This window comes from Amphiura filiformis, chromosome 4 (genome assembly GCF_039555335.1).
Source record: "Amphiura filiformis chromosome 4, Afil_fr2py, whole genome shotgun sequence".
NCBI classification, from domain to species: domain Eukaryota; kingdom Metazoa; phylum Echinodermata; class Ophiuroidea; order Amphilepidida; family Amphiuridae; genus Amphiura; species Amphiura filiformis.
In genome coordinates this window covers 64306219-64332603 of record NC_092631.1, presented here as the reverse complement: position 1 = coordinate 64332603, position 26385 = coordinate 64306219, and the positions used below count along the sequence as shown (strand labels likewise).

Sequence of the window (26385 nt, the reverse complement as noted above, 5' to 3'; positions counted from 1 at the left end):
AGGTTCATGAATAGAACAAAACTCAGACAGGAGGGTGAAAGTGCATAGGAATACTGCGACACTGCATTCTTTTAAGCAAAAACAATTAGTTTATGCGTTGTCAACAAAAGAGCTTGCAGTACTCCTCTCAATCTTATACTAGTAACGTATGTTTCCCTTAATAACGTAAGTTACCCATAGAAAACACATGGGCATTATTGAAATTGATGTAAAAATAAAAGTTCACAAGATTTGATCGTCATATTTTCCAGAATGAAACTTAAAAGGACGGTCTTTGAAAGGAGTAGTTTAGAGATACTTTATTTTTGCCGATTTTCAATTCCAAGTGCTGCCGATTTATCGGTTTTGACCCATATGTGTACGAAACTTTTTCTGTCACTAATTATATAAACTTTTTATGACCATTTATTATGATTAAAAACATAATTATTTTTATTTATCAAAACCGACTATGACATAGTACATAGGGCCTGCACTTTGGCTCGACATTTGAAAGGGGCGTGAATTCATTTTTGGATACGCCCCTATTATAATTAGGTAATACTCGACTCACATTCCCTATATGTATATACATGTACCACATGTAGTAAATCTGCCTGCTTTATCTGTATTGTGCCGTTCTTAAGCAAATACGGTAGTTAAACACGATTTCATCAAACATTATAACAATAGCTCTTTTACAGTGTGCAATCATCCCGGGAAATAATTGGGCAATAATAGAGGATGTGTGTGAAATTATTGATTGGCTCCATGCAAAGGAATTGAACCGGTGTCCTTCACCGTAATCATGGCACAATGCAGTGCATTCAATCAAACGTTTTCGTCAACCTATTTGATCGTATAGTGCATTTGTTATGTGTGTGAGACGAGCTGTCGCGGTAGATTGCAATAGCTTGTAATCATGCTTTTGTTGAATGAATTTGAGTACTCCGCCATATTTACGGTATGATACGTCACAATCTAGGTGATTATTTGCATTGGATGTCTTGAATACGCTGGCGAGGTTGTGTAATAATCGGATTAATGCTATAACAGTAGGTGAATACAAGTTTTGAATATATCGCGTTGCAAAGCCCCATTCAGTGATCCCAGCGAAAGTGAAAAAAAATCAAATTGTTACTTTTATAAAAAATTTAATGAAAACAATTGGCAAAAAACCCAAGAAAACGGCAGTATCGACGAAGTTGAAGCCCCATTCAAATACATGTAGCTAATTTATATACTGTCAGTATATAAATTACAGATTCACGTAAATGCATTATTTTTGTCTTAAATAGGCCTACACGGCTTAGGGCTGAACCACTTGCAGAAGACACCACACCACTCCACGCCATACATAAATTCTCCCAGTCACATTTCCCCAATATGAAATTTAAAAAAAGTTAAATTTTAATATTACTTCTATTAAAGTTTGGCAGAGGCGGGGTTCGAACTCACGGCGCCACCACGCCGCTTTGGATATGCTCTATGAGCCTAGCGCCTTAGACCACTCGTCCACTTGTCTTGATGGAATCCATTTGAAACTTATTTGAAGATATAATCGCAACTTCAATATAGGCCTACCACGTGACAAGCAAAAGCAGAAAACGTACCATATTTTGGAATTTTATTTGCCTAAAAACATTAATGTGTATTAATAGCGCTCAATTGTTGTTAATCCGACAATAATAAATGATAAATGCGCGTCTATATGGACAATACATTATATCGATTTTGACATGTGCTCGCACGGTGTCAGTACATTAGCATGGTCAGTAAAATACTATAGAGGAACCTACCATTTTTCTTGTATACACGTTCAATGTTTTTATCAATTACATAAAAATCCATTTTAGACCCCAAATGTTTCTTCGGGAAATAAAAGATTAGAATACCATAAAAAACGAAACAGTAATCTTTTGCCGGGTCTAATGTTATTTATACATAGAATTTTTAACGTTTTTTCTATCCTTATTCTTGCTCAATTAAAAAATATTTTGGCGTATATAAAATTGAAATAAAATTCTCTGCCTCATAAACGACCTCAAATGTGCCACATTTGGGTATCACAAATAGATATGATGTGCAGTTAATATTCATATTTTCTTTTATACAGAGGATGCTTCAGTTTTGACAAAAAAAATATTTTCTTGAAAACCCTCTCACTCGGTTATTTCAAAACAGTAACCACGCTTCCCTAGAATGTGCAATAATTTAGCATTAAAATTTTTCTTATTCTAACAGCAAGCGTTTCTAGAATGAATTATGGCAAAATGTGGTGTAAGAAGACACCAAGTTGATGTTTTATGACCTTTGACATTCTTTTGTGGCGAGTGACATGGTCAGTTCAATTCAGGCCGAGTGTCCTTGACAGGTTTAACTCTGCTTCAGTGGTCATGAAAGAATTCAAAAGATAACCTCTGCCCCAACAATCCCAAGCAATTGTCTGAAACTGCTCTTCGGATGATGTATCATAAGAACTCAGTCGTCAAATGATGATAGTCATATAATGACCAAAAGATTATTACTGACTATATCATTGAAGACTGAGTTCCGCAGTCTTGTACAAAATCTGAATTTTGATGATTTTTACGATCGTCCGGATGAAAAAAAATCACTGAATGGGCCGTTAGTTCCTCCTCTCCTTACACTGGCAATATGAATCAAATAAAAATAAAGACAAAATAAATAAAACAAGAAAGAAAAAAAAGACAAAGAAAAGAAACAATAAAAGAAAAAACAAATATGAAAAGTTCGAACAATATTTGGTTTATAAAATTAATGTGACCGTGATGAGGCTCGAACTCACCACCTTCCGATTTAAAGTTCGAAGCGCTAGTGTACCAAATTCTGATGCCTTACCAAGTGAGCTGTGCTCCTGAGATACGAAATGAAAATAAAATAATACACTGTATACCTGCTTGTGTCGGTAATTGATTTACTCAAATTCCATAATGGTACAGTGCAACAGAGCAAAATGCCCAAAATTTAAAGCTATATAATTTATGACCACTATACACTACACATAAAAATACTAATACAAGGGAATTTCAACGTAAGAATCCAAACAATTAAGTACCAACACGCACAGCATTGTCCTTATATCACATTTGGGTTTTTAACAAAATGTTATCAAACTTCTACTGTGATTGGCAGCTGCACAATGCATCTCTTTGATAGTTGATAATGGCCATCCATTCAGCAAGTGGCTACTAACTGACCTTGACAGGCTTGAATGAGCACTGTCATCTGCTACAAAACCATCACACTCTAGGACCTGGTCACTCCATAATGCTACAGGGAGCACAGTACTTTGACAATGGAGTGAAAGACTATTATTATTGATTAGGCGCGGATTTTAAAAGTACAGCTCCTATGCGTGTATAGCAAAAATCATGTAACTAAAGTACTAAATGCATTCTGCAAAATGCGCTCTGACCAATTTATAAAGCATTTCATTAGCTTTAATTTGACATATTGTTTGACATATTTGGAATTATGGTAAATCATTAAATAAAATATTTATTAGTTAATCAATTATGTAAATTAATTAAAAATTTAATGCAAATATGCATATTTCTCTGACAGAATTGTAGGATTTGACAAGAGCCATCTTTCTTGTAAGTTTGATTCTTATAACATACCGGTATCGTATTGCGTCCCGTTATAGTTGCAGAAAAAAATACGCGTGCAGGACACACCCCCCACACACACACACCACCCACCCCCAGAGGATCGTACCGTTTTACAATCGTATAACATTCATTGGCGCTAGTAGTAGTAAATTCCAATTTTCTTTGCTTTACCTCACTTGTTCTGCTCAAAATTAAAAGGGGCCATATCTGACAGTAAAAGCTTACATTTTATGGAAATTATGTTTAACTATTTGCTTAAACAGCACAAAACAGATAAATCAGACAAATTTACTATACATAGGCCTATACATGTATGGTATGCCAAGGACTGTTTAAGAATATAACATTAGATTTATGATATTTACTTCGAGGACTGTTATATATCAAAAATGTGAAAAATATCAAATTTTAATAATTTGTCATAAAATTTGTATTATATCGTGAATTTCAAACAATGAAATTTATTTGATATCAGAAAGACATTCTTCGTATTCAGAATGCAATTCGATATGTCTGATGTGCTCTCATGTCCCACAAAAAATACTATCGAAACGCTCAAAACGCTCATTCCAGATCCCTTAATTTGGTTAATTTTCTTTGTCTTTTTTTTTTTTTTCTTGTTTTATTTTTTCTTTCTTTATTTTTCTTTGATTTATATTGCCAGGGTAAGGAGAGGAGGAACTAAAGGCCCATTCAGTGATTTTTTGATTTTTTTTTCATCCCGGCGATCGTAAAAATCATCAAAATTCAGATTTTGGATACTAGATTGCGGAACTCAGTCTTCAATAGTCAGTAATTTTTATATTTTGGACATTATTATGACTATCATTTGAGGACTGAGTTCTTATGATCCGAGGAGCAGTTTCAGACAATTGCTTGGGATTATTGGGGCAGAGGTTATCTTTTGAATTCTTTCATGACCACTGAAGCATAGTCAAACCTGTCAAGGACACTCGGCGTGAATTGAAAGACCATGTCACTCGCCACAAAAGAATGTCAAAGGTCATAAAACACCACTTTGGTGTCTTCTGCTATAAAGGCCTATGGCTGATTTTGTACCTTTCGTCATTGTCATAGATGTGCTAACATAGCTTGCTAGTGCAGTGGTTCAGCCGAAAGCCGTGTGTCTAAGAAAAAAAATAATGCATTTACGTGAGTCTGTAATTTATATACCGGTACTGACAGTATATAAATTAGCTACATGTATTTGAATGGGGCTTCAACTTCGTCAATACTGTCGTTTTCCTGTTTTGTTTTTTTGCCATTTGTTTTTCATTAAAAAAATTTATAAACGTAACAATTTGATTTTTTTTTCACTTTCGCTGGGATCACTGAATGGGACTTTATAGCGCGGATTATTCAAAACTTGTTTTTACCTACTGCTATATAGCATTAATCCGATTATTACATAACTTTGCCAGCGTATGCAAGACATAGGTTATGTAGGGATAAACTGTACATGGGTATAGAGGCCCTGCATGCTTTTATCGATTGGCTCCAAACAAAGGATTTGAACCTGTGTCCTTCACCGTAATCACGGCGCAGTAGCCTACAGTCCATTCAATCAAATGTTGTCAGTGTGCGAGACGAACGATGTATAAATCTGGAGGTCACATTATCACTTATCATGCTTATTGTAAAAAGTTTGTCCAATGCATATACTGTGTGTATTGTTCCCGGGTATTGTCAATGCAGTCAAGCAAACAGGTATTATATTTTGAAAAGGCCGCTATAGTATATCTGGGTGTCTTGAATGGCCAATCATATGGGACATAATCAAATTGCAGTGACTGCTTCCTTTGTTACCACATGTCAGTCATCTTGTGATTATTGGACCATGTAAACCTGCAAAAACGAGCCAAAGTGCAGGCCCTATGACCAACAGACGATCTGTCAAAAGGGTATGAAACAGTCAAAAAAGGGCACACAATGAATCAATTCGCGACAGTTTCTTTTGACTATCACACGTTGTTGATTTTTTCCTTGATTTTTTTTTGCCAGCTGTTAATTGTTGATATACATGATTATGTAAGAGTGTCCGATCAGATTGTAAACATTTTTCTCTAGATGCTGGTAGGCCTATGTCTGTGGTTTCCTTCTGAGAAGTAAAAATATTGGGCAAATCGTCTTGAGCATGACGTCATCAGGAGACTTATCAACGGAAAGAGTTTGCAACATCCTGAAATTAATGAAGAAAGAGAATGTCAGTGATTACTTTATGTCAGCAAAATGAATAACTTTCAAAGCATCAAAAAAGGGCTCAAACAAATAACCAAAAATGTAGAAGTATCCATATGAAATAGCTTTAGGTGAGGCACGTAGGCCCTATATATTTTGCCATTTCATCGTATAATTGAGATCGTATAATGTTCTTCTCTGTCACCTTTTTCCTCCTTTCCTTTTTTCCCCACTTTCTCGTCCAAATCTGTTTCCCCTTTCTCTCTTTTGTTTTTTTCTCTGTTATCCATTTCCTCTTCTATTTTCCTCCTCGTTTCCTCAATCTGCCATCTCCACGATTAATAATGTATAATATCCATTTTGCAAAAACACTGTTTAGAAAGTGAAGGCGAGAACGTGTTTAGAAACGTCATGTTTAGAATATGGATGCCAGATGTTTAGAAATTAAACACCATCACTGACCAATGTTCAGAAATTTGACACACAATGTTTAGCTTCTTAACGTGTATACAAAGTGAAGGCAAAATTGTGGTTAGAAAGGTGTTTAATTTCTAAACACTGTTTTTGCTGTACACTAGGTCCATCACAAAAAGTCACAGTAAAGTTGAATATAATCTGTACTTACTTATCCTGCAAATCTTTCAGAATGTCATCTTCAGGATGCTCTTTGTGATATTTCTGATAAGCAGAGAGAGTTTCTATATAACCTATCAGTTCCGAAAGAGAAAGGTCACTGTGTTCGTCCACAATATGTCTGTAAGAAGTGTATAAAACATTAATTACGATTATTCTTATTTAACAGAATATGTATAAGGCCTACTGAAAATGTTTTCTTGCGAACTTTTTACAACGGGCTTTTCCAAAAAAAATTTCAAAAAAAGAAATGTCGGAATTTCCAAATTTGCTTTCTGAAAACGACTGGAATTCCAGTTGCAAATGTTGCTGGAAAAAGCTTGGAAATGCAATTAAATGAATGAAAAATAATGAAATTATCAAAAATAAGCTCTTAAATATTATTGAGGATTTCCGATTTGAACTAATTTTCTACTGGATTGTTTCGGCTTTGTACACTTTAAAAATCTGGATTTCCAACAATCACGACTGGACAAAAAGTCCGGAAATCCTACTCTCTAAATGTAAAAGAGTGAAAAACCACTCTGAATTTCAGAGTGAATTTAAGTTAGCTCTAAAAGAGTGGGTTTTAGCTCTAAAAGAGTGAAAACAGTACACATAATTTCACTCGCGATTTCAAGTGAGCCTCACTCGCTCAAAAGTGGCGCAAAATCTCACTCTTTCTTGGAGTGAACTGTCAGCCAATCAGAAGCGCCGAAAATCGGCCGATGTTTGTTGAACTTGTGTAACAAAATGGCGAACAGTGTGTGAATGAATGGCGAAAAGAAAGCGGATTTGATGAAGAAATAGACAGCATACTCATTAGTGATTACATTTATGTGTAGATAACTCGTAGCAAGTATACACTTGGTCTGGAGACAACGGCGGCAGTAAGCTTAAGTCATATGTGAGCAGTTTGTTACCTGCCCAGTGCCGGTTTACATATAGGCCTACGCATATGTAAGCTTAAGTAGGTTACGCCGCATCACGCTTCTCCAGACTGTGACCGTAAACATGGCATTTGCCAAGTGTTATGTCCTACACCTAAGTGTACTCACCATTAAACAGTTTGACTATTAGCTTCACTAAATCCATAGTTTTTCATCATTCATCCCACACTGAAGTTCGACACATTGTGTATGTGCTTAAGCTTTAGACCAGTTCAATATTCCTAGACCGGGCCCTACCCTAACCTGGGGCCTAGCCTCACAACAATTAAAGCACATAGTAGCTGTTATGAACTGCTGTGATATTCTTGTATATAAAATAGGCCTAAATGAATAAATAAATAAATAAATGCTCTTTTCTGATTCACTCTTTTCCGGAGTGAATTTTTTCACTCTTTCTTGAGAGTGAGCTTCACTCTAACAGAGTTGTCACTCAGATGGCTCTTTGAAAGAGTGAGATTTCACTCTTTTGGAGTGATTTTTCACTCTTTCACATTTAGAGAGTATAGGCCTACAGGGGGTGTGAATCTATTTTCTAGAATAGTCCAATATGAATAAGCCTGGACTTACCTTTGACAATCTGGAAAATGTATTTGAAGATCCTGCGTGTATATGTCGTCATGTCTCTTTATAGGAAACTCCCAGTAATCCTTCAGTGTGTCAAAACGAAACTGTAATACAATAAATGGGCAATTCCGTAATTAGGCCTACATCACACACTTTCAAAAATTGTCAACATTTTAAAATCGGCCAAATAACTTGATTTATGTCTCATATCGAAGGATATAGAATGTAGTTTACCGATCTACTATACTGAATTTCATCTAACATAATTTTTTTTCCAAGATATGGGCAAATATGAAAAGTGGCACGTTGCGGACGTACATTACCAAAAATGCCACTTTCAACCATCTTGTACCATTTCTTTTTGTACGTCCGCAACGGAGGTGTTTTTGTGAGTTGTGACCTGTCATGCAAACCGAGAATGGGATTGGAATTAAATTTTCAGGTTTTATACTTCTATCAGCAGAGATCGAGATACTTCTAATACAAGTGTTCAAAATCCATATGCCTCCATAAGTTAGAAGATATGTGTCCTCAAATTCTGTGAAATGTACGTCCGCAACGCCGGAACTGCCCAAATCATGGTTATGTATTGAAGAACTAAAAATTCCCGAGGCAAAAACAAAAGGGGTTGTCATGCATTGCCCACATCAAATTTGAAAAGTCGGAAAAACAAATCTTACAGTACAAAAGAATAGGCTTACATACCCTGACATTTGAAACTAGTCTACTGCTTGCACTAAAGTTTGCACTATTATAGTCTTTCTTTCAGAATTTTTGCATTTTCATAATAAATTAATACAAGTGTCACTAAGATTTCTTTTTAAAAAGCCACCAGTCAGGGTATTTCCATCATTTTTCGAGCGTTGCGTATAGCCCTATGATTACACCAGCGAAATTAGGGTGGAACAGGGCTCGAATTTATAGCACTTGTCCGGTGTCAATTACAAGCTATTTATGCGACGGGCAAGTTGTCACTACGAAAGTTGAACTACGAAAATGCCATCTCACGTGAAGGCAAATCTTTAACAACAACAAAAACACAACTTTAGCCAACCCTTTTGTGGGTGTCAGTAGCCCGGCATCATAGGCGTACTAGATCCCGGGGGGTGGGGGTGATCCCCTCACCAATATTTTGATAATGGGGATGGTCCCTACAACCATCCCCTGATGTTGACGCCTGTTTAATGGGTTTCTGACCAAATTAACTTTTCAGCCCAAGAAGTGCCAATTTTTGCGCTCTTGGCACAAATTTGTTCTACTTTCCTGCGCGATCATGAATTTATTTGTCGCTAAAAGGTGCTAAAGATTCACTATACTTCAAGAAACTTTTCCAATCCCACCCCCATGGCAAAAAGAAATCTGCGCCATGAAAAGATCTTTGAGGTTGAAAGAACCCTCTCAGATTATCAGAAACCCCTCGGGATATAGATTACAACTTTTGCCGTCACAAAAATGGAATTCTTGGACTAAGAAAGTTCTAGCCTGTATTCTGTAAACGTTTTTTAGAGCTTACATAGCTGTAGGCCATATGTAGGACAGAAAAAAAGGATTAGCCTAAATGTATAGTTCAATTTGCCCTTGTTTGTGCTGTAAACTAAACCCTTGTTTGTATGTTGCAGCCATATCCGGGCTAAGATGACGGGCAAGTTGTAAAACACAGCATCATGTACAATCTAATTCTAAGGCGCAAGTCAAGTTGATATCAAGGAAGGAATAAGCCCTGTGATGGTTGGAGGCAGCTCTTTTTCATTACGGTCGTAAATTCACATTAATTTTTAAGTTCCATACAAAATCTTACTTTCATAAATACATCGGTGAGTTTTGCAGCAATCTGTGCATTCTCGTGTAGAAATGTCTGGCCATTACGCAAGCGAGAATAGATCGCCAGACAACCGAATGGTTTCAAGACACGGTCCACTTCCTTGCAGAATGCTGGGATATCTAACCAATGAGCCGCCTGAGAACATGTGACAAGGTCAACGGAATTGTCTGCTACGGGGATATGTTCGACATCTGCAACACTGTAAATACATAATAAAGGAAAAATTACATTATTAAGGGCTCTGGAATGAACGTTTCGACAGTATTTTTTGTGGGACATGAGAGCACATCAGACATATCGAATTGCATTCTGAATACGAAGAGTGTCCTTCTGATAGCAAATAATTTTCATTTTTTGAAATTCGCGATATAATACAAATTTTATGACAAGTTATTAAAATTTGATATTTTTTAAATTTTTGATATATAACAGTACACGAAGTAAGCTTTATAAATCTAATGATATGTACTTTAAGTGTATGTATGGCTGGGAAGAAAAGCCGACGATCAATTGAAAATTTTGACCTTTCATATTGAAGATATACATTTTTTCCCAAAAGACCTATTTTTTGTTGGTGTTTGGGGAATAAAATCTATATCTTCAATACGAAAGGTCAAAATTTTCAGTTGATCGTCGGCTTTTCATCCCAGCTACATACACTTTAAGTACATATCATCCGATTTATAAAGTTTACTTCGAGGACTGTTAAATATCAAAAATATCAATTTTTATCATAAAATGTGTATTACATTGTGAATTTCAAAAAAATCAAAATTATTTGATACCGGCAAGACATTTTTCGTATTCAGAATGCAATTCGATGTCTGATGTGCTCTCATGTCTCATAAAAAATACTGTCCAAGCGCTCATACCCCATCCCTTAAACATAGTAATCATTTGTAAAATCAAAAAATGCATTTTATAAAAGGAATTCGCCCAGGCCGGGATACATTGTCGACATCATGGGTGTACAACCACTTTTTTTCTTCTCCAAGGCACTCCCGCGAATGGAAAATCGACATTACTTTCTTCTTGCTAGGCACACCAGCGAATGGAAAATGAACATTGCTTTCTTCTTGCTAGGTACTCCAGTGAATGGAAAATCAACATCATTTTTTAAAAGGAATTCGCCCATCGCGGCCGGCATTGTCAACATCATGGGCGTACAACCACTTTTTTTTCTTCTCCAAGGCACTCCCGCGAATGGAAAGTCGACATTACTTTCTTCTTGCTAGGCACACCAGCGAATGGAAAATGAACATTGCTTTCTTCTTGCTAGGCACACCAGCAAATGGAAAATCAATATTGTTTTCTTCTTGCTATAGAACGAATGGAAAATCAGCATTGGTTTCTTTTTGCTAAGCACGCCAGCCAATGGAAAATCAACATTGTTTTCGTCTTGCTTGGCACTCCAGTTGATGGAAAATCTACATTGTTTTTGTCTTACTTGGCACTCCAGTTGATGGAAAATCAACATTATTTTCTCATTGCTAGGCACTCTACCGAATGGAAAATCACCATTGTTTTCGTACTGTTAAGCACTCCAGTTGAAGGAAAGTCAACAATATTTTCTTCTTGCTAGGAACTCCAACAAATGAAAATCAACATTGTATTCTTCTTGTCAGGCAGTACAACGAATTCAATATTGTTTTCGTCCTCGAGGCACTCCCGCGGTTGGAAAATCAACATAATTTTCTTCTTGCTAGGCATACCAGCAAATGGAAAATCCCCCACATAATTTTCTTCTTGCTAGACACACCAGCAAATGGAAAATCAACGTTGTTGTTCTTGTTGCTAGGCACTACAACGAATGGAAAATGAACATTGTTTTCTTCTTGTATAGGAACATCAGCGAATGGAAAATAAACATTGTTTTCTTCAAGCTAGGCACTACAGTTAATGGAAAAGAAAAATCAACATTGTTTTTCTTCTTGCTAGGCACTCCAACGAATGGAAAATCAACATTGTTTTCTTCTTGTTAAGAACATCAGTGAATGGAAAATGAACATTGTTTTCGTCTAATTCTTGCTAGGCACACCAGCAAATGGAAAATGTACATTGTTTTCCTCTTGCTAGGCTTCCAGTTTATGGAAAATCGGCATTGTTTTCTTCTTTGCTTTTTAGGCACGGAAAATCAACATTGTTTTCCACTTCAGCGAATGGAAAATGAACATTGTTTTCGTCTTGCTTGGTACCCCAGCGAATGGAAAATCAACCTTGCTTTCTTCCTGCTATGCACACCAGCCAATGGAAAATGGACATTGTTTTCTTCTTGCTAGGCAATCCAGTTCATGAAAAATCAACATTGCTTTTTTTTCATCATGCCAGTAAATGTTAAATCAACATTATTTTATTCTTGCTCGGCACTCCAGCCAATGGAAAATGAACATTGTTTTCGTCTTGCTTGTTACCCCCAGCGAATGGAAAATCAACTATGCTTTCTTCGTGCTATGTGTTTGTTGTCTTCTTGCTAGACACACCGACGAATGAAAAGTAATACTTATACTTTATTACTCAATTTGTCAAAATAGGCCTAGGGCCACGACATATTTATAAGGCGAATTCGTTTAAATGCTATTCGGACGTTTTGCATACGGAGCTTGCCTAGCTCGTGGGTAACAATAGTTTTTTTTTTTTTCTTCTTCTTTTCCACTGAGCACACAGTGCCAATGCTTTTATTTTGTTTTTATAAACGAAAGAACAATTAAGAAGAATCACAAAAAATCATTAAAAATCACAAAGAATTACAAACGCAGCATTAATAATTAAGTGTAGTTGGTGAAATTGTTATGCTGTTTTATTTCGTCACAAGATGTTGAACAAAATATTTTCCATACCAATACTTGAAATGTTTAAAAAACATTGTCCATACCAATATTTGATATTCGGTGCTGTATTTGTCTTCGTGGCTTCGTTGATTTGTGCTTCACTTATATCACAGCCCAGAACAGATTCAAAATATTCACCGAGAACAGGAGTACTCTGTCCCGATCCGCAAGCTACATCAACAGCCGAAAGGAACGGGGGCTTCTTCTGAAAACAAAGCAAAATATGGGTGAGACCCAAAGAGATTATGAGACCTAGAAAATTCTCGCAGTAGGCCTAGACTTATATATTTCTATTATGATTTATTAAACTCAAACTGAAAAAAAAAATTGTCAGATCATGATCATAAATAGATAAAATGTATATTTATACGCACGGGTACGCGCGTGCACCCCGTATGCGGAAAGCTATTTATATAAGTCTTATATATGTTTTAATAAAGTTAATAATTATAGGCTACTATACCTTTTCTTTCAGGAATTCCAGAATCTTGTTAATAACCATAGAACAAGGTTTAGGTCGGTATTTGCGATATAAAACAGCGTGGTTGAGTCCGGTAAATGCTGACGTCATTATGGTCTCAGAGCAGTGTGTTACTTGTCAACTTCTAGTAAATAACAAAATAGTATATAGGCCAGGCCTATTTTAATACCTCTTTGGCCTTTGTGTTATCATCAGAGGAGGTTTAAAGACATTACCACAACCCAATGGGGTTTCTGACCTTATGTGGCTTTTATACACATGTTGTACAGTTGATCATACCTGAGACCATAATACCTAAAGGTATTAGGTATTATGGTCTCAGGATCATACCTTGCATTGGGATTGTGTGCAAATATCTGGTGTTTTCATCCTATTATTTAACATTCAAAACATCGAGACTTAGGAATAAAATTAATGCAGTGGGACAATATGAATGTTTCCTGTAAGAAAATTAAATATCAGTCATAAGTCTCAACTATTAGCTCGTTGGCTGCAGTTTTAGAATGACCATTTTGTGTGTATGGGGACTTTGCCGTTCAAATTAGGTTATATTGATCAAATTTCCCCGGATCATAGTGCATTGTAGGAATGCCTTCAAGCTTCCTCTGTGTTATCATTGAGGAGTTGCAAGATATAGACTCAAGATACAGGATTGATGACGCAAAAAACAATCCAAAACTCGGGACTTTCTGCCTGCTATAGACCTATCGGATTCATGCACGAGTTTACTTCATTTTGAATCACCTTGTATGGTGGTTTATGCAATACAAGATTTATGATTGATATGTAGGAGCTTGTAAGGGTGGTATCACAGGGTGTGTAAGCATGGTAAGCGTATTAATGCTAACAACAACGGAAAGAACATGAAACACGAAAACTACAATATTTTAAAAATATTAAAATAGGCCTATAGATAGCAACACGAACACGATTTTTTTGCATATATTCTTACCTTAGGTCTCAGTACTTCGATCACTAGTAATTAATACTTTATTATAGTATATATTTTCACCTTCCTCGCTTATTACCTTTATTAACTATGAGGCACATTTTCATGATATTTTTGAACGCACATAATAAAGTATAGTATAGGCTATTTATACTGTTGTTCTTGTGGGATGGTGTATATACATGCATTGCGGTTCAATGATTTCCTTGATAAACAGACGGGTCAAGGTACACGATCTCACATTATTGTTTACTAGATTTCGCGGTTCTCGGGTCAGGCGGTTCTCGTGATAGGCCTATTTATAATTACCCAACACCCGTAGGGTAAATTGGGGATAAATGGAATGCTTAAAGGTCCACCAGTACATCTGGAATAATGAACTACATAATTGAGTTATGTGGCCCAGGGCATCCAGCAGACACCACCTAAGTCCAGACATGTATACTTGTATACAGGGGTGTGATCTATAAGGACAAGGTCGCCTACCAACTGGCCAGTTGACCAGGCCAACGTTTGTGGACCTTTAAGCAATAAATCACTTTCTGTGATCGGGAGGGTATAGGGCCTACATATGTGATTTTTGTTTGTTTCAATAAGTAGATAATATGTTTTTACGACTTGATTGAACAAATTCATCAGGATCGGTAGAGTAAACTAGTAAACCAGAGTTCGTAGTATCTGATCCAAGAAAATGCACTTACTGTGTACGTTTCAACAACCACTGTTGTCTTTGTCAACACTTGATGAGGAGTGACTGCAATCTACTGACAACCAACGCTAGAGGGAGTTCCAGCGTGATTTTTTGGGTTGCCAGTTGGTTTTCCTTTTGGGGATTTTTTAGATCCCTGTTGCAGGAACTCATCAAAAATGTGAGTAAGCTGGTACTGCCCTCGTCTCTGTTCATAGGCGATTGCCACGGCTCCTCTCGACTGTAGACCAAAGTTGTGGCTTCGTTACGTGGATGATGTGTTGGAGGTAATAAACAAAGACAATGTGCAGCAGTTGACGTGACCACATCAATCGGGTCGACAAGTCTGGTTCAATCAAGTTTACTTTTGAGCAAGAAACAGAAGGTTCTCTACCATTTCTGGTTACTCTGATTGTTAGGAAGGATGACGGTACTGTCAAACTTACGGTCTACCGCAAACCAACGCACACCGACCAATATTTGAATTACCAGTCTCACCATCCTCTGCATCAAAAACTAGGGGTCATACGATCTTTGTACTACAGAAAAGACACCATAGTGACAGAAGAAGCGGATAAAGAGGAAGAAGAAAAGAAAGTCCAGAAAGCCCTCCAAACGTGTGGTTATCCTAATTGGACATTTGAAAAGGTAAAAGATCAAATGCAAAGTGTTAAACCAAAGAAAGTGACAAAAAAGACAGATGAAAACAGCAAGAGCAAAGGTATGGTGGTTCTACCATATGTCAAGGGCGTCACCGAACGTGTCTCCAGAGTAATGAAGAACTACAACATCTCTACAGCCATGAGACCGCACAATACTCTCCGCAAACAACTTGTCCATCCAAAAGATAAGCGCGACTCGCACAACACCACTCAGGCATCCGGCAGTGTACAAAATCCCCTGCATGAACTGTAACTTATCGTACATTGGAGAAACAGGTAGAAAATTCGGCACGCGGTTAGAAGAGCACAAAAGTGAAGTGGAAAAAGTCAGCAGCACCGTGGTCACTAGAGCAGGGAGGAAAGAGTCCTTAACTACTACGCACAAGTCGGCCATAACGGACCATGTTGTTGATAAGAACCATGTAATTGGGTGGGGGAAGCTGAGGTCATTGGCACAGAGCAAGATAGATATAAGCGCTGGATCAAAGAAGCTGTGGAAATTAGAAAGAGGGGGCGTACAACTATGAACAGAGACGAGGGGCATTACCAGCTTACTCACATTTTTGATGAGTTCCTGCAACAGGGATCTAAAAAATCCCCAAAAGGAAAGCTGGCAACCCAAAAAATCACGCTGGAAATCCCTCTAGCGTTGGTTGTCAGTAGATTGCAGTCACTCCTCATCACTAGTGTTGACAAAGACACCAGTGGTTGTTGAAACGTACACAGTAAGTGCATTTTCTTGGATCAGATACTACGAACTCTGGTTTACTAGTTTTTACGACTTGTTTTAACAGATAAACTCCCATTTTATGCTTTATTTCTTGTACTCGGTCCAAATACATACCGTCATGATCATGGTGTTCCAGTCATGCCAGTTACCCCAACAAATTGGGGGTAAATGGAACAGTGGGGTGGGTAATTGGAACAAGGGGCATTACTTGCAAGGAGCCTCCATTCATAGCTATATTTACATTGAAAAGACATCAGAATATTTTATTCTCGGGGGGGTCACTCCCATTGTGGCCTGTACACCATCCGCGATAATGAAAACGCGTAAAAGGGTAGTTTTCGTGGGTAAGCACGATACGCGCGTAACGCGTTTAGGGTGTCAAAAACATGAAATATTGGGAAAAAGGGTATAGCAAAATTGCAATTGCTAATACGCAGAAATGAAATTTAGGGTATGAAATTTGATGCAAGGAATAAAATCCCTGTTTAGGGTATTGTTTTAGCCAAGGGTTTAAATCCTTGTTTAGGGTGCTTTTCAAAAGTTGATTATCGCGGATGGTGTACAGGCCACAATGGGAGTGACCCCCCCCCCCCCGGGATTTTATTTAACATATATTTTGTGACTAAACAAGCTAAGGAATAACAACAATAATTTTGTTTTCATGTTTTTTTTATAAACAAACATGGTAAATTACCACGTACAAATACACTTTCTCTTGGTAAATAACAGAAATAAATGGTTTCAGATTTTTAAAAAATCAATAGGGAGCCTATTAAATCTACCATGAATTAGTTATTTGTACTAAATAATTTCATAATATTTAAACCAATAAGTAAAAAAATATATTCACATGTTATATATATTTGAAGTCAGTCTACCTTGTTCCATTTACCTCAAATGGATCTGCTGTGGGGTAAATGGAACACCAAACTAATTAATTAGCTAATTAGCATATTAATTTGCATGATTTCATCATTAAAATCTGCTATTCTATTGTTTAAAACATTTATGTTATTGTAGATAAAAAACATATTGCCATTGACAACTCTCAGCACAACCTTCAAATATTTAGGAATCAATACCCTTAAATGTTCACTGAAACGTAGCACCACTTCATGGTCAGTGACAACATTTGAGATTTTCTTCCACTCAAATACCGAGTAAACCTATTAAAGTTAGGGGTATGAAACAAAAGCAGAACGTATGGCGTTGGGGGTAAATGGAACACTCGGTATGATGTTGCCCAATTTTATTCTTGATTTTAATATAATATTTTCTTTTTAGAGACAAGTTTAATTTTGCAATCACATAATTCCTAAATGCTATAAATAGCCTAAATACTATTGGGACTGTGTTATAATCATGAGCCCCCCGGTAAAATGTCCACACGGCCTGCCAAATATCGCTTGCCACCCCGGCCCGCCAAAAAATTCCTAAGCCTTTTATCAAAAAGGCGCCCCCTGAATGTGTGCCAAAAATCGTCCCCACCCCATTCAGCTTGCCAAAAATGGCTTGCTCTCCCCTTTCCCTGGCCAGAAAATTCTACACCCACCCCCAATTTTACCCTCCCCACAACAAGGCGCATAATTATTCCACAACCATAAATTTATGAGACTAAATAAGATTTAAAAAAAATTTATGAGACTAAATAAGATTTTTAAAAAAAAATGGCTGTTCAAGCGTTAAGCCCGTACGAGTAAAAATCGAGTTTGGGCGAGCTCGAGCGGTGGCGAGCGAGAGCGATCGCTCGCCTCAAATGGCGAGTGAATTTCCACTCGATCTTTCAAGGAGTTGAACGAAGGACAACCCATTTTTGAGTGAAAAACACTCTAAAATGAAAGAAAGTTCATTTTCTTTAGGCAATAGCCTATCCACTCTTTTGAGAGTATACAGACTACTTTTTTCACTCAAAAAGGGATTGTCCTCCATTTCATTTTTTCCACTCTGTGTACATTTAGAGAGATGAGCACCAAATGTCTAATTACAGTCTAAACGGCGGCGTGCCAAAAATGCTTGCCCCCCCCCAATTATTGTAGCTTATTGCGATCCCAAGCTAAATAGCTACAAGTAGAGAAATTACACTACTAGGCTACAGATCAATTAAAGCAAATAAGCAATAATGCGTGATTTGCATAGATTCTTATGTAAATGTTTGTTTTCACTGATCACATTATCCCCTTTTAATTTCGTGCCAAACAATTAATGAGGTATAACAAAGAAAATTGCGATTCATTCCAACGCCTACAATGCGTGTACTACGCTCGCCGATCGTATATTACATGTAAGTTGATGTAACTGCACGGAGTATCGCGCTCGACGTGTGTACATACAAGCTGACATCCACGGTAAACTCGATCGTTGAACTCTGAATAAAATCGGGTCGACCCGGTTTTAATACAAAAAGTGAAATTTACGTGGTTTTTTAGTATACCACTGGGCATTATAATTATGCAGTAGAAATCCGAGCGTCGCTGAAGCAAATCACACATTATGGCTGTCGTCTCTGAGCAGGTATGACAGTAACAAATGTGTCAAACTCTGAATTTTGATGATTTTTACGATCCTCCCAATAAGCGAATCACTGAATGGCCCATTAATAGATCTAATTATATCATGTGGTACCACTGGTAACTTTAGGTTAACACTTGTCATCTGCACGAGAGGAAATTGACTGTGTAAACCTTCCCATCATGCTTCAGTCCAATGTTTATTGACCTCTGACCTGATTCAATCACCGATCGTCGAAGAAACGCATGAACTTGTTGTCTCAATTATCGCCAATTTCGCAATTTTTGTCCATTATTTTTTTCTCCAAATTGTTAAAAATGTAAGATATGGTAATCGTGATTAATATTAGATAACAAAAATTGCTGTGTGTAACCATTGGTTTGGATTTGAAGGGCCACAACTTTGCGTGGAATCAAGTCGCACTTCATTGCACTTCCACAGTGACACACATTCATTCAAGCAAGTCAAAATCGCAGCGAAGGAAAATTCGAAATGGAAGAGCTGAATAAATTGGAACATCTCTCATTGGTGTCCAAGGTTTGCACAGAGCTTGATAACCATCTTGGCTTAAATGACAAGGATCTGGGTAAGTTGATTAAAAATAATATTAAGTTTCACTTGCAATGGATGATGATAATGGATGCTAAATAATCGAATGCTGGACGGTTCGCACCCTTTCAATTTCGGACCCGTGCACTTTCGCCCCCTTTTTTATACCGCGGGTATTGTGCTGCTGTCATGCTGTTGATTGATGCACGATCGATTGCTTGAACTCCCGGCAATGCGGCGTAGTATGTTTATAGTACTGGGCCGTCGGGCATGCACTTATTAAGTCATGATAAACCCGGAAGGAAGGAAAGAAAGGATATTTTAAAACAAAATAGAGGAACATTTTTTTCTCAGAATATATTACAGGCCAGATATTTTAGCAGCAGGCTTACCCAAAATAATGAAATAATTAGAATTCAATGATAAAAATAGTAATAATAATAAATAGTAATAATAATATATTTATATTTAATTATTAATTATAATATGTATAAAAACAGGGGAAATTTGTTTCAACTGATGACCAAAGGATGGATCCTAAAGGATCATACAAGTGTCAACAAGCAATGGATAAAATTAAAAACAATGAAAGTATGACACAAAATCCAATGGGGGAGTAACACAAAATATATAAACAAAGTTAATTTAATAAATATAATATGATGATAATAATATATGATAATAAATAATAATAATAATAATAATAATAATACTAACAATGATAATAATATAAACAAAGTTAATTTAAAAATATAATAATGATGATAATAATAATAATATGATAATAATAAGAATAATAATAATAATAACAATGATAATAACCCAGCAAACACAAAAACGTTTTTAAAACGTTTTAAATAAGTTATATTTTGGGTTTTGGTTCAGGTAAAAACGTTTTAATAACATTAAAATGTCGGGTTATATAAAGGTCATGAAATCGTTTTAAACGCTTTTGTATGAAAACACACTACAACAATATTTTTAAAATGTTTTCGAAATGTCATTGTAAACTATTTTTGCAAACATTTTGGCCAAATATTTTGTCAACACTTAAATAACATTATATTAAAATATTTGCACCAGGCAAACACAGAAATGTTCTTAAAATGTTATTTACAAAACGTTTTAATAACATTTAAATGTCGGGTTATATAAAGGTCACAAAAACATTTTAAAAAGCGTTATTGTAAATATTTTGGGCAAACATTTGTTGCAAAATATTTTTTCAACCCCAAAATAACATTCTGTTTAGAATGATTTGTACCAAGTTTTCAAAAATGTTTTTGGAATGTTATTAAAACGCTTTTTATACCATTTATATAACCCGACATTTAAATGTTTTCTGTAAAACATTTGTGTTTGCTGTGCAGTAAATTACGTACAAATGTTTTTTAATTTTATAAAAACGTTTTATACCATAATGTACCCTTTATATAACCCGACATTTAAAGGTTTTCTGACAACCTTTTATAACCTTTTGCGAATGATGTCGAAAACGTTTTGTGTTTGCTGGGAAGGGGCTGTGCAATAATTTCGCTCACAAACATTTCTTGCACCCCACCCCAATGTCACCCTCCCCCCAGGGCTCATAATTATTGCACAGCCCCTAATAATAACAATGATGATAATAATAATAATAACAGTAATAATAACAATAATAGTTATAATAATAAATTGAATATAGCGTTTCTGTGTTTAGTTGCAATTCATAATATTTGTAGCTAAGTTCCAAAATAAATACTTTAATGTGTAAGTGTAAGAAAGAAAGAAAGAAGAAAGAAAAACAAAGAAAGAAAGAAGAAGAAAGAAAGAGAAAGAAAGAAAGATAAAAAAGAACAAAAATAAAAATAAAATAAATACAAAGAAATTAAGACGAACTGAACAAATCTAATTGATAGAAATAAATTATTATGTGCAGCAGCATCCAAAAACAAGACATGTTTCAAAAGACAAAGCAGCTTTCTTGATGAAAAGAACAAAAAGGCACTATAAAAAAAAAAAAAAAAGAAAGAAAGTCATCCCCTTTACACGATTTTCTTTATTAATATCTAAGAAATAGATGCTATTACATTATTGACATCTTCGAGTTCAAACATCCTGCCTTAAAATTGTCGGTATACTATAAAGTATAAAGCGGATTAAGATACCGCGTAAGATATGCCGTGGTGTTAATGAAGCATCGTCATAATGAGTCTGTGATTGACAGGCCGGTAAACAAAATGAATCATGAACATATAAATGTCAATCATTTACAATGCAGAATTGATAGCATTTTTCCACAAATTTGTTTATTTACTTATGTTATTTATTAAAACCATATTTATACAGGGTTACCCTTCAGATAAATCTGCTAAATCTGCCCTGTGTCATGAAAACAATATACATAACAATTTGTAGAATTATACATAGGCCCTATATATGTAAGAATTTTTTTGAAACATAAACATCCAAAAATCATACATCAAATATATCAAAATTCATTAAAAGTATTTACATTTCTTTGTTTTATACAATTTATGTAACACTTGTAGAAATATATATATATTAAATTAATTAAGAACACAGACGAAATACATCATTCATTAAAAGACATAAAAGTTAAAACATTTGGTTCATTATTTACATTTCTCATTAAAACGAATAGAAAACTTTCCTGAGTAATAATATTTTGTATTTGGCAAAGAATAAGGATGCAATTGTAATATTTCTCAATGTGCAATCGTAACATATTGTTCAGAAATAAATATCTTTGTATGCATGTATTTCTTGACAAGTTTATACCGCACGCTGGGGCCCGGGGCTTGTCAAGCAATCGATCGACGTCACTAGGCATATGGCACTTTTGCGAGTCTGTTTACGGTACCATTGATTGAACCCACACCATACCCGGCGCTTTCCCGTAAGTCATTCATTACATAATGGGTTGAAGAAGTCACACCTACACCTTATGTATACAGTCACGCGGCCGCGGGGCCCGGAGACTTGTCAAGCAATCGATCCGCACGGGTATGTTCTGGGATCGAATATATGCGTGCTACTGCCTAGTCACCGTAGGCTAGCTACCATTGCATTGATTGAACCCATGTCACGCCCGGCGCTTTCGCGTACTAGTGGCAGCTAATACTCGCGGTGAAGAAAGGTGGCGAAAGTCAGCACAGCATTATCGCAAAGCTGCTGCCAGGCATTTGTTTTGCTTGTGCGCATTTGTCTTTGAGAAATTTGCAAAATATTTTTTCCCATTAGTTTCATGTCAAAGAAGATCAATTCGGCAACATAAAGATGGGATAAAATTATAAATTATAAGCCATCAAATATTTGGCCATATCAATATTAGGCCCTATATAAATTTGATAGGCCATAAATAATTTAACACTAAATTATATAGCTATTAATAAAGTACTAATAAGGTAACATAATTCTAATAATAATAATAATAATAATAATAATAATATAATAATACGATAATAATAATAATAATAATAGTAATAATAATTATATAAAAATAATAAATAGGCCTAAAATAAAATAAAATAGAAATGAAATAAAATAGGCCTAAGTAAAATAAAATAAATCAAAAACATAATGAATACCAATCTTCAGTCGAAGCACATTTAATATATTGTAATAATATAGGCCTATTAAATTCAATCGAACTGGAGAGTCCATCAACATCCCGGGTAAACATACTATTTGCTTTTGTACACGCTGGACTCAGTACCGGTACTGCAAACACAGACAATCAACACTAAACAGTCAACCAATACTATATACACATACAACACCCCACTGTACCGCCGGGAGATGAAGCGATCGATCGTGCATCATCAATCAACAGCAGCACATTACCCGCGGTTTAAAAAGGGGCGAAAGTGCACGGTGCGAAATTGAAAGGGGGCGAAAGTGCACGGGTCCGAAATTGAAAGGGTGCGAACCGTCCTGTTTCCAAATAATCTGTCTCTGTATCTGTATCTGTAGCAATACTGCTCAACGCTTCAAGTGAAGCCAGACGAACAGGAACATGTTCAAGTTGAAAAACTGGATCCCCCTCAGTCCCACCGGGAGTTCCAACAGGTACTGTGTATGTGTTTGTGTTTAATGTGCATTCACATACACACTAGTGACTTAGTTTTTTAGCCGTCGGTTCGAAGAAATCGTTGCTCCAAAAATGATTGCAAAGTACACATTTGTTTTCACCACAAAATATGATATGAAATTGAAAACAGTCACAGGTGAGGGTTCACAGTTTATCACGTTTTCGCGTCCAGGATGCTTTTTGAACTCACTGGACCGGGAAAAAGTAAGATTATGTAACCTGAATGGGTCCAGCATTGCAGCAGGCTGTGCTTGGACCCGGAAAAAATCCCATCCAAAAAATAGAAAATATCATCATAGATTGTCATTCGTCATTGGGCGATAACCCAGTTCAATCAGCTCACAGCACATTTTTTAACAAATTTTCATTCATAAATTACATACAATTACAAAAATCGCTGCAACATGATGATACACACCTCATCGCTATTTCATGCACAGATATTTGATCAGCGATACAAGGGGAACTGTGGAAGAGGTTGACTTGTGATTTTTTTTCCGGATCGTTCAAATATTATGTTACAATAATGTCAACAAAACAGTGTCAATTCCTGGTGACATCGCGAAAACACGTTTTTGCGGTAGTTATATTTCAACCGAGCAAAAATAACCAAATAATTAGATGATTAAAGTAGTGCATCTTATTTTAGTAATTGTAGTTCTTTATGAGAAAGTCGGCTGATCGCGGCAAGTCGTCTTTTACCCAGTAATTTGACTCGACTTTGGTAAGTTTTGGGTACCAAATTCGGCATACTTTAATATACTTATCGTTTGTGCCAAACTGCCAGTACAGTACTGAAAATACATTTCCGGGTGTTTCTGAAGTTTCGTACATGTACAATTTGGACCCACAAAAATCAATTTGGGACCCGCAAAATGGGATCTGAATGGGTCCAGCATAAAAAAGTGGACCCGGTTATTTGAGAGCAAACTGTGAACCCTGCAGGTGAGCAATGTATGAATTTATGGAGAGGTCAAACAGGTTGTTAATTATTGTCAATATTAATATTTTGCGACATTTATAATGAAAATAATTTACACTGAAGAGCAGGCTTCCCGTTAGTGTGCGTCATTGCGTCCAGACGCGTATTTTACAAATTTGGACGCAAATTCACATGGCTAATCAAGTATTTTAAGCGTCCATGTCACATGCATTTGGACGCAGACAAAACTTCAAATTTTATCATTAATTGATGATAAAAATAAGAAATTTTATTCTTTTATATTTTTAAGATAATAAAAGCCCCAAAATTTTGACCCACCTGCTGAGAATTGAAGTAAATTCTGCAATATTTGTAAATGCAACGTCAGGAAATCGTGCACTTTTTGCATGCTTTCCGAACGATCGCTGTACAGCTGTTTGATAACATGGCCTGGGAAAGTCCCGATTGATTTGTTTACAAGCAAGCACATGCCGCTAACGTGCGGTGTTTATTTAATTATTTATCACAACCTGACAATATTCAATTTTTAATATTTTAAGTTTATTTTCTCATAAATAATCTAGGTTTCCTTTATTAGTATTATTGTTAGATGAATAAAAGCAATTTTAAAGACAAAATCCAAATGATAACCCTTTTTTGTATTATTTTTGGCAGCGCGTGTTTTAGTTTTTGTAGCATCAACAGCACGTTAATTTAAAAATAGAAACGCGAAGTGAAAGTACGAATGAAAATTGCTCAAGATTGAAAGACGTTGCTCAGGTTTTTGCACCTGTTTTTGACCACGTTGCGGACCAAAACTGACAAAGAAATGAGAAAAATTATCATAGCGAATGGAGATGGAATATCACGCGAAAATGCACTTTTATTTTTTTTAACAATCAACATTTGATGAGGTGTAGACCCAGCGGTGTAGACCCGAAGTACGTGTGTATCGTCATAATCGTGAATTTCAGATGGACGCTTTAAAATCTGTCTGGACGCAAGTTTTTGCAACCTCGTCAGCAAACTTGCGTCATTACGGACGCACATTTTTAAAACCTTAACGGGAACCCTGCTGAAGAGACGCCCTATGCAGCTTCTACAACTTGAGAACAAGTCCTGAAACGTTTGAAATTTGTAGTTACTACAACTGGATCCTACTATAAGTAAAATCCATAATGACCACTTGAAATAAGCTTCCACTAAGAAGTCAGAAAAAATATACCATGTCCAACAAAAAAATTATAACCAAAATTACAGATAAATGAAATTTGAGTATCTTCAGTCATCAAAATTCTTGTTTACAAGTTTGGTGCCAGAAAATAGCTGTTCTGGGGATGATCAAAAATGACAATTTATTATTTCACACATAACTTTACCCCCCCCCCCCTGAAAATCAGTGTCTCCATGACTGATATAATAAATTGTCATTTTTTATCAGCCCCAGAGTATACATGTAATTGAGCTCAGACAGGTTTGATGCTCAAGTCATATGATACCATACATGTAAGTTAGTACCGTAGGTACGGTACCGTACTTAATGTTATCTACATCATGTTGTACCAACTCCAAAAAATTGAACAGCAAAAATATTTTTTGTTTCCAGGCAAAGGCCCTACAGACTTTGGTTTAAATACATTTTTCCCATTTTGGGGTTCCTATAAATTGAGTGAACAGTGTGATGCTTTCTAGTGATTGAAAAACATAGACATGTTCAAAATATAGTGCATGAACCAAAAAATATGCACTGTGCCCATGTCGGCATGTTGCGGATTTGTGCCGAAATTGTGAGAAATTGAGGAAAATCACATTTTTGTAGTTGTATTGCATGATTATTATTTCACGTTTTGATGAAAATGCAGCACCATGAACCATTTTTTGTGAATTGTGCATGATGTGTGCAATAATAACTAATTATTGGTTTTTCTCTTAACCTTTTCAGCTGAATTCATTATCGACATAGCCAGAAAAAACTCTACCCTGGAAAAATTTAAGGCTGCCTTGGAAAAAAATGGTGCCGATTTTCCAGACTCATTTGCATCCAATCTGTTGCGACTTATTCAGCACATGATGCCACAAAGTGCACCAGTCAAGCCAAAAAAGAAGAAGCCAAAGAAAATGACAGAAATTGACAAAAAGAAGGAGAAATTTCCAGCATTATGTATGCCAGATGATCCAGGTACTATTAAGGTGAGTGCTATCAAGAGTTTACTTAAATATAAAAAGTACAGTACA

The 26385-nt window shown here is 36.1% G+C and overlaps 2 protein-coding genes across 3 annotated transcripts in view; one reads left to right on the top strand and one right to left on the bottom strand.

Annotated features, from left to right (window-relative positions):
• Positions 1–5493: 5493 nt before the first annotated feature.
• Positions 5494–14151, bottom strand: LOC140151196 (putative methyltransferase DDB_G0268948). Of its 2 annotated transcripts, none has more exons than XM_072173449.1 (7): positions 14078–14142; positions 13032–13173; positions 12613–12773; positions 9717–9939; positions 7922–8022; positions 6418–6546; positions 5494–5793 (listed from the first exon to the last, which is right to left on the bottom strand). In XM_072173449.1, the coding sequence occupies exons 2-7, from the start codon at positions 13137–13139 to the stop codon at positions 5694–5696; spliced, it is 822 nt and encodes a 273-aa protein (XP_072029550.1). In that variant the 5' UTR covers positions 13140–13173; positions 14078–14142; the 3' UTR covers positions 5494–5693. The 2 variants fall into 2 exon arrangements, with proteins under 2 accessions (XP_072029550.1, XP_072029549.1); XM_072173448.1 differs by having other exon boundaries at positions 5495–5793; positions 14002–14151.
• Positions 14152–18790: 4639 nt separating this feature from the next.
• LOC140151194 (ATP-dependent RNA helicase DHX8-like) overlaps positions 18791–26385 on the top strand; it is a 32241-nt gene continuing 24646 nt past the window's right edge. The window contains exons 1-2 of the mRNA XM_072173444.1: positions 18791–19172; positions 26093–26340. Of these exons, the coding sequence (XP_072029545.1) occupies positions 19079–19172; positions 26093–26340 (342 nt within the window). The 5' untranslated portion in view covers positions 18791–19078. The remainder of the gene's footprint in view (positions 19173–26092; positions 26341–26385) is intronic.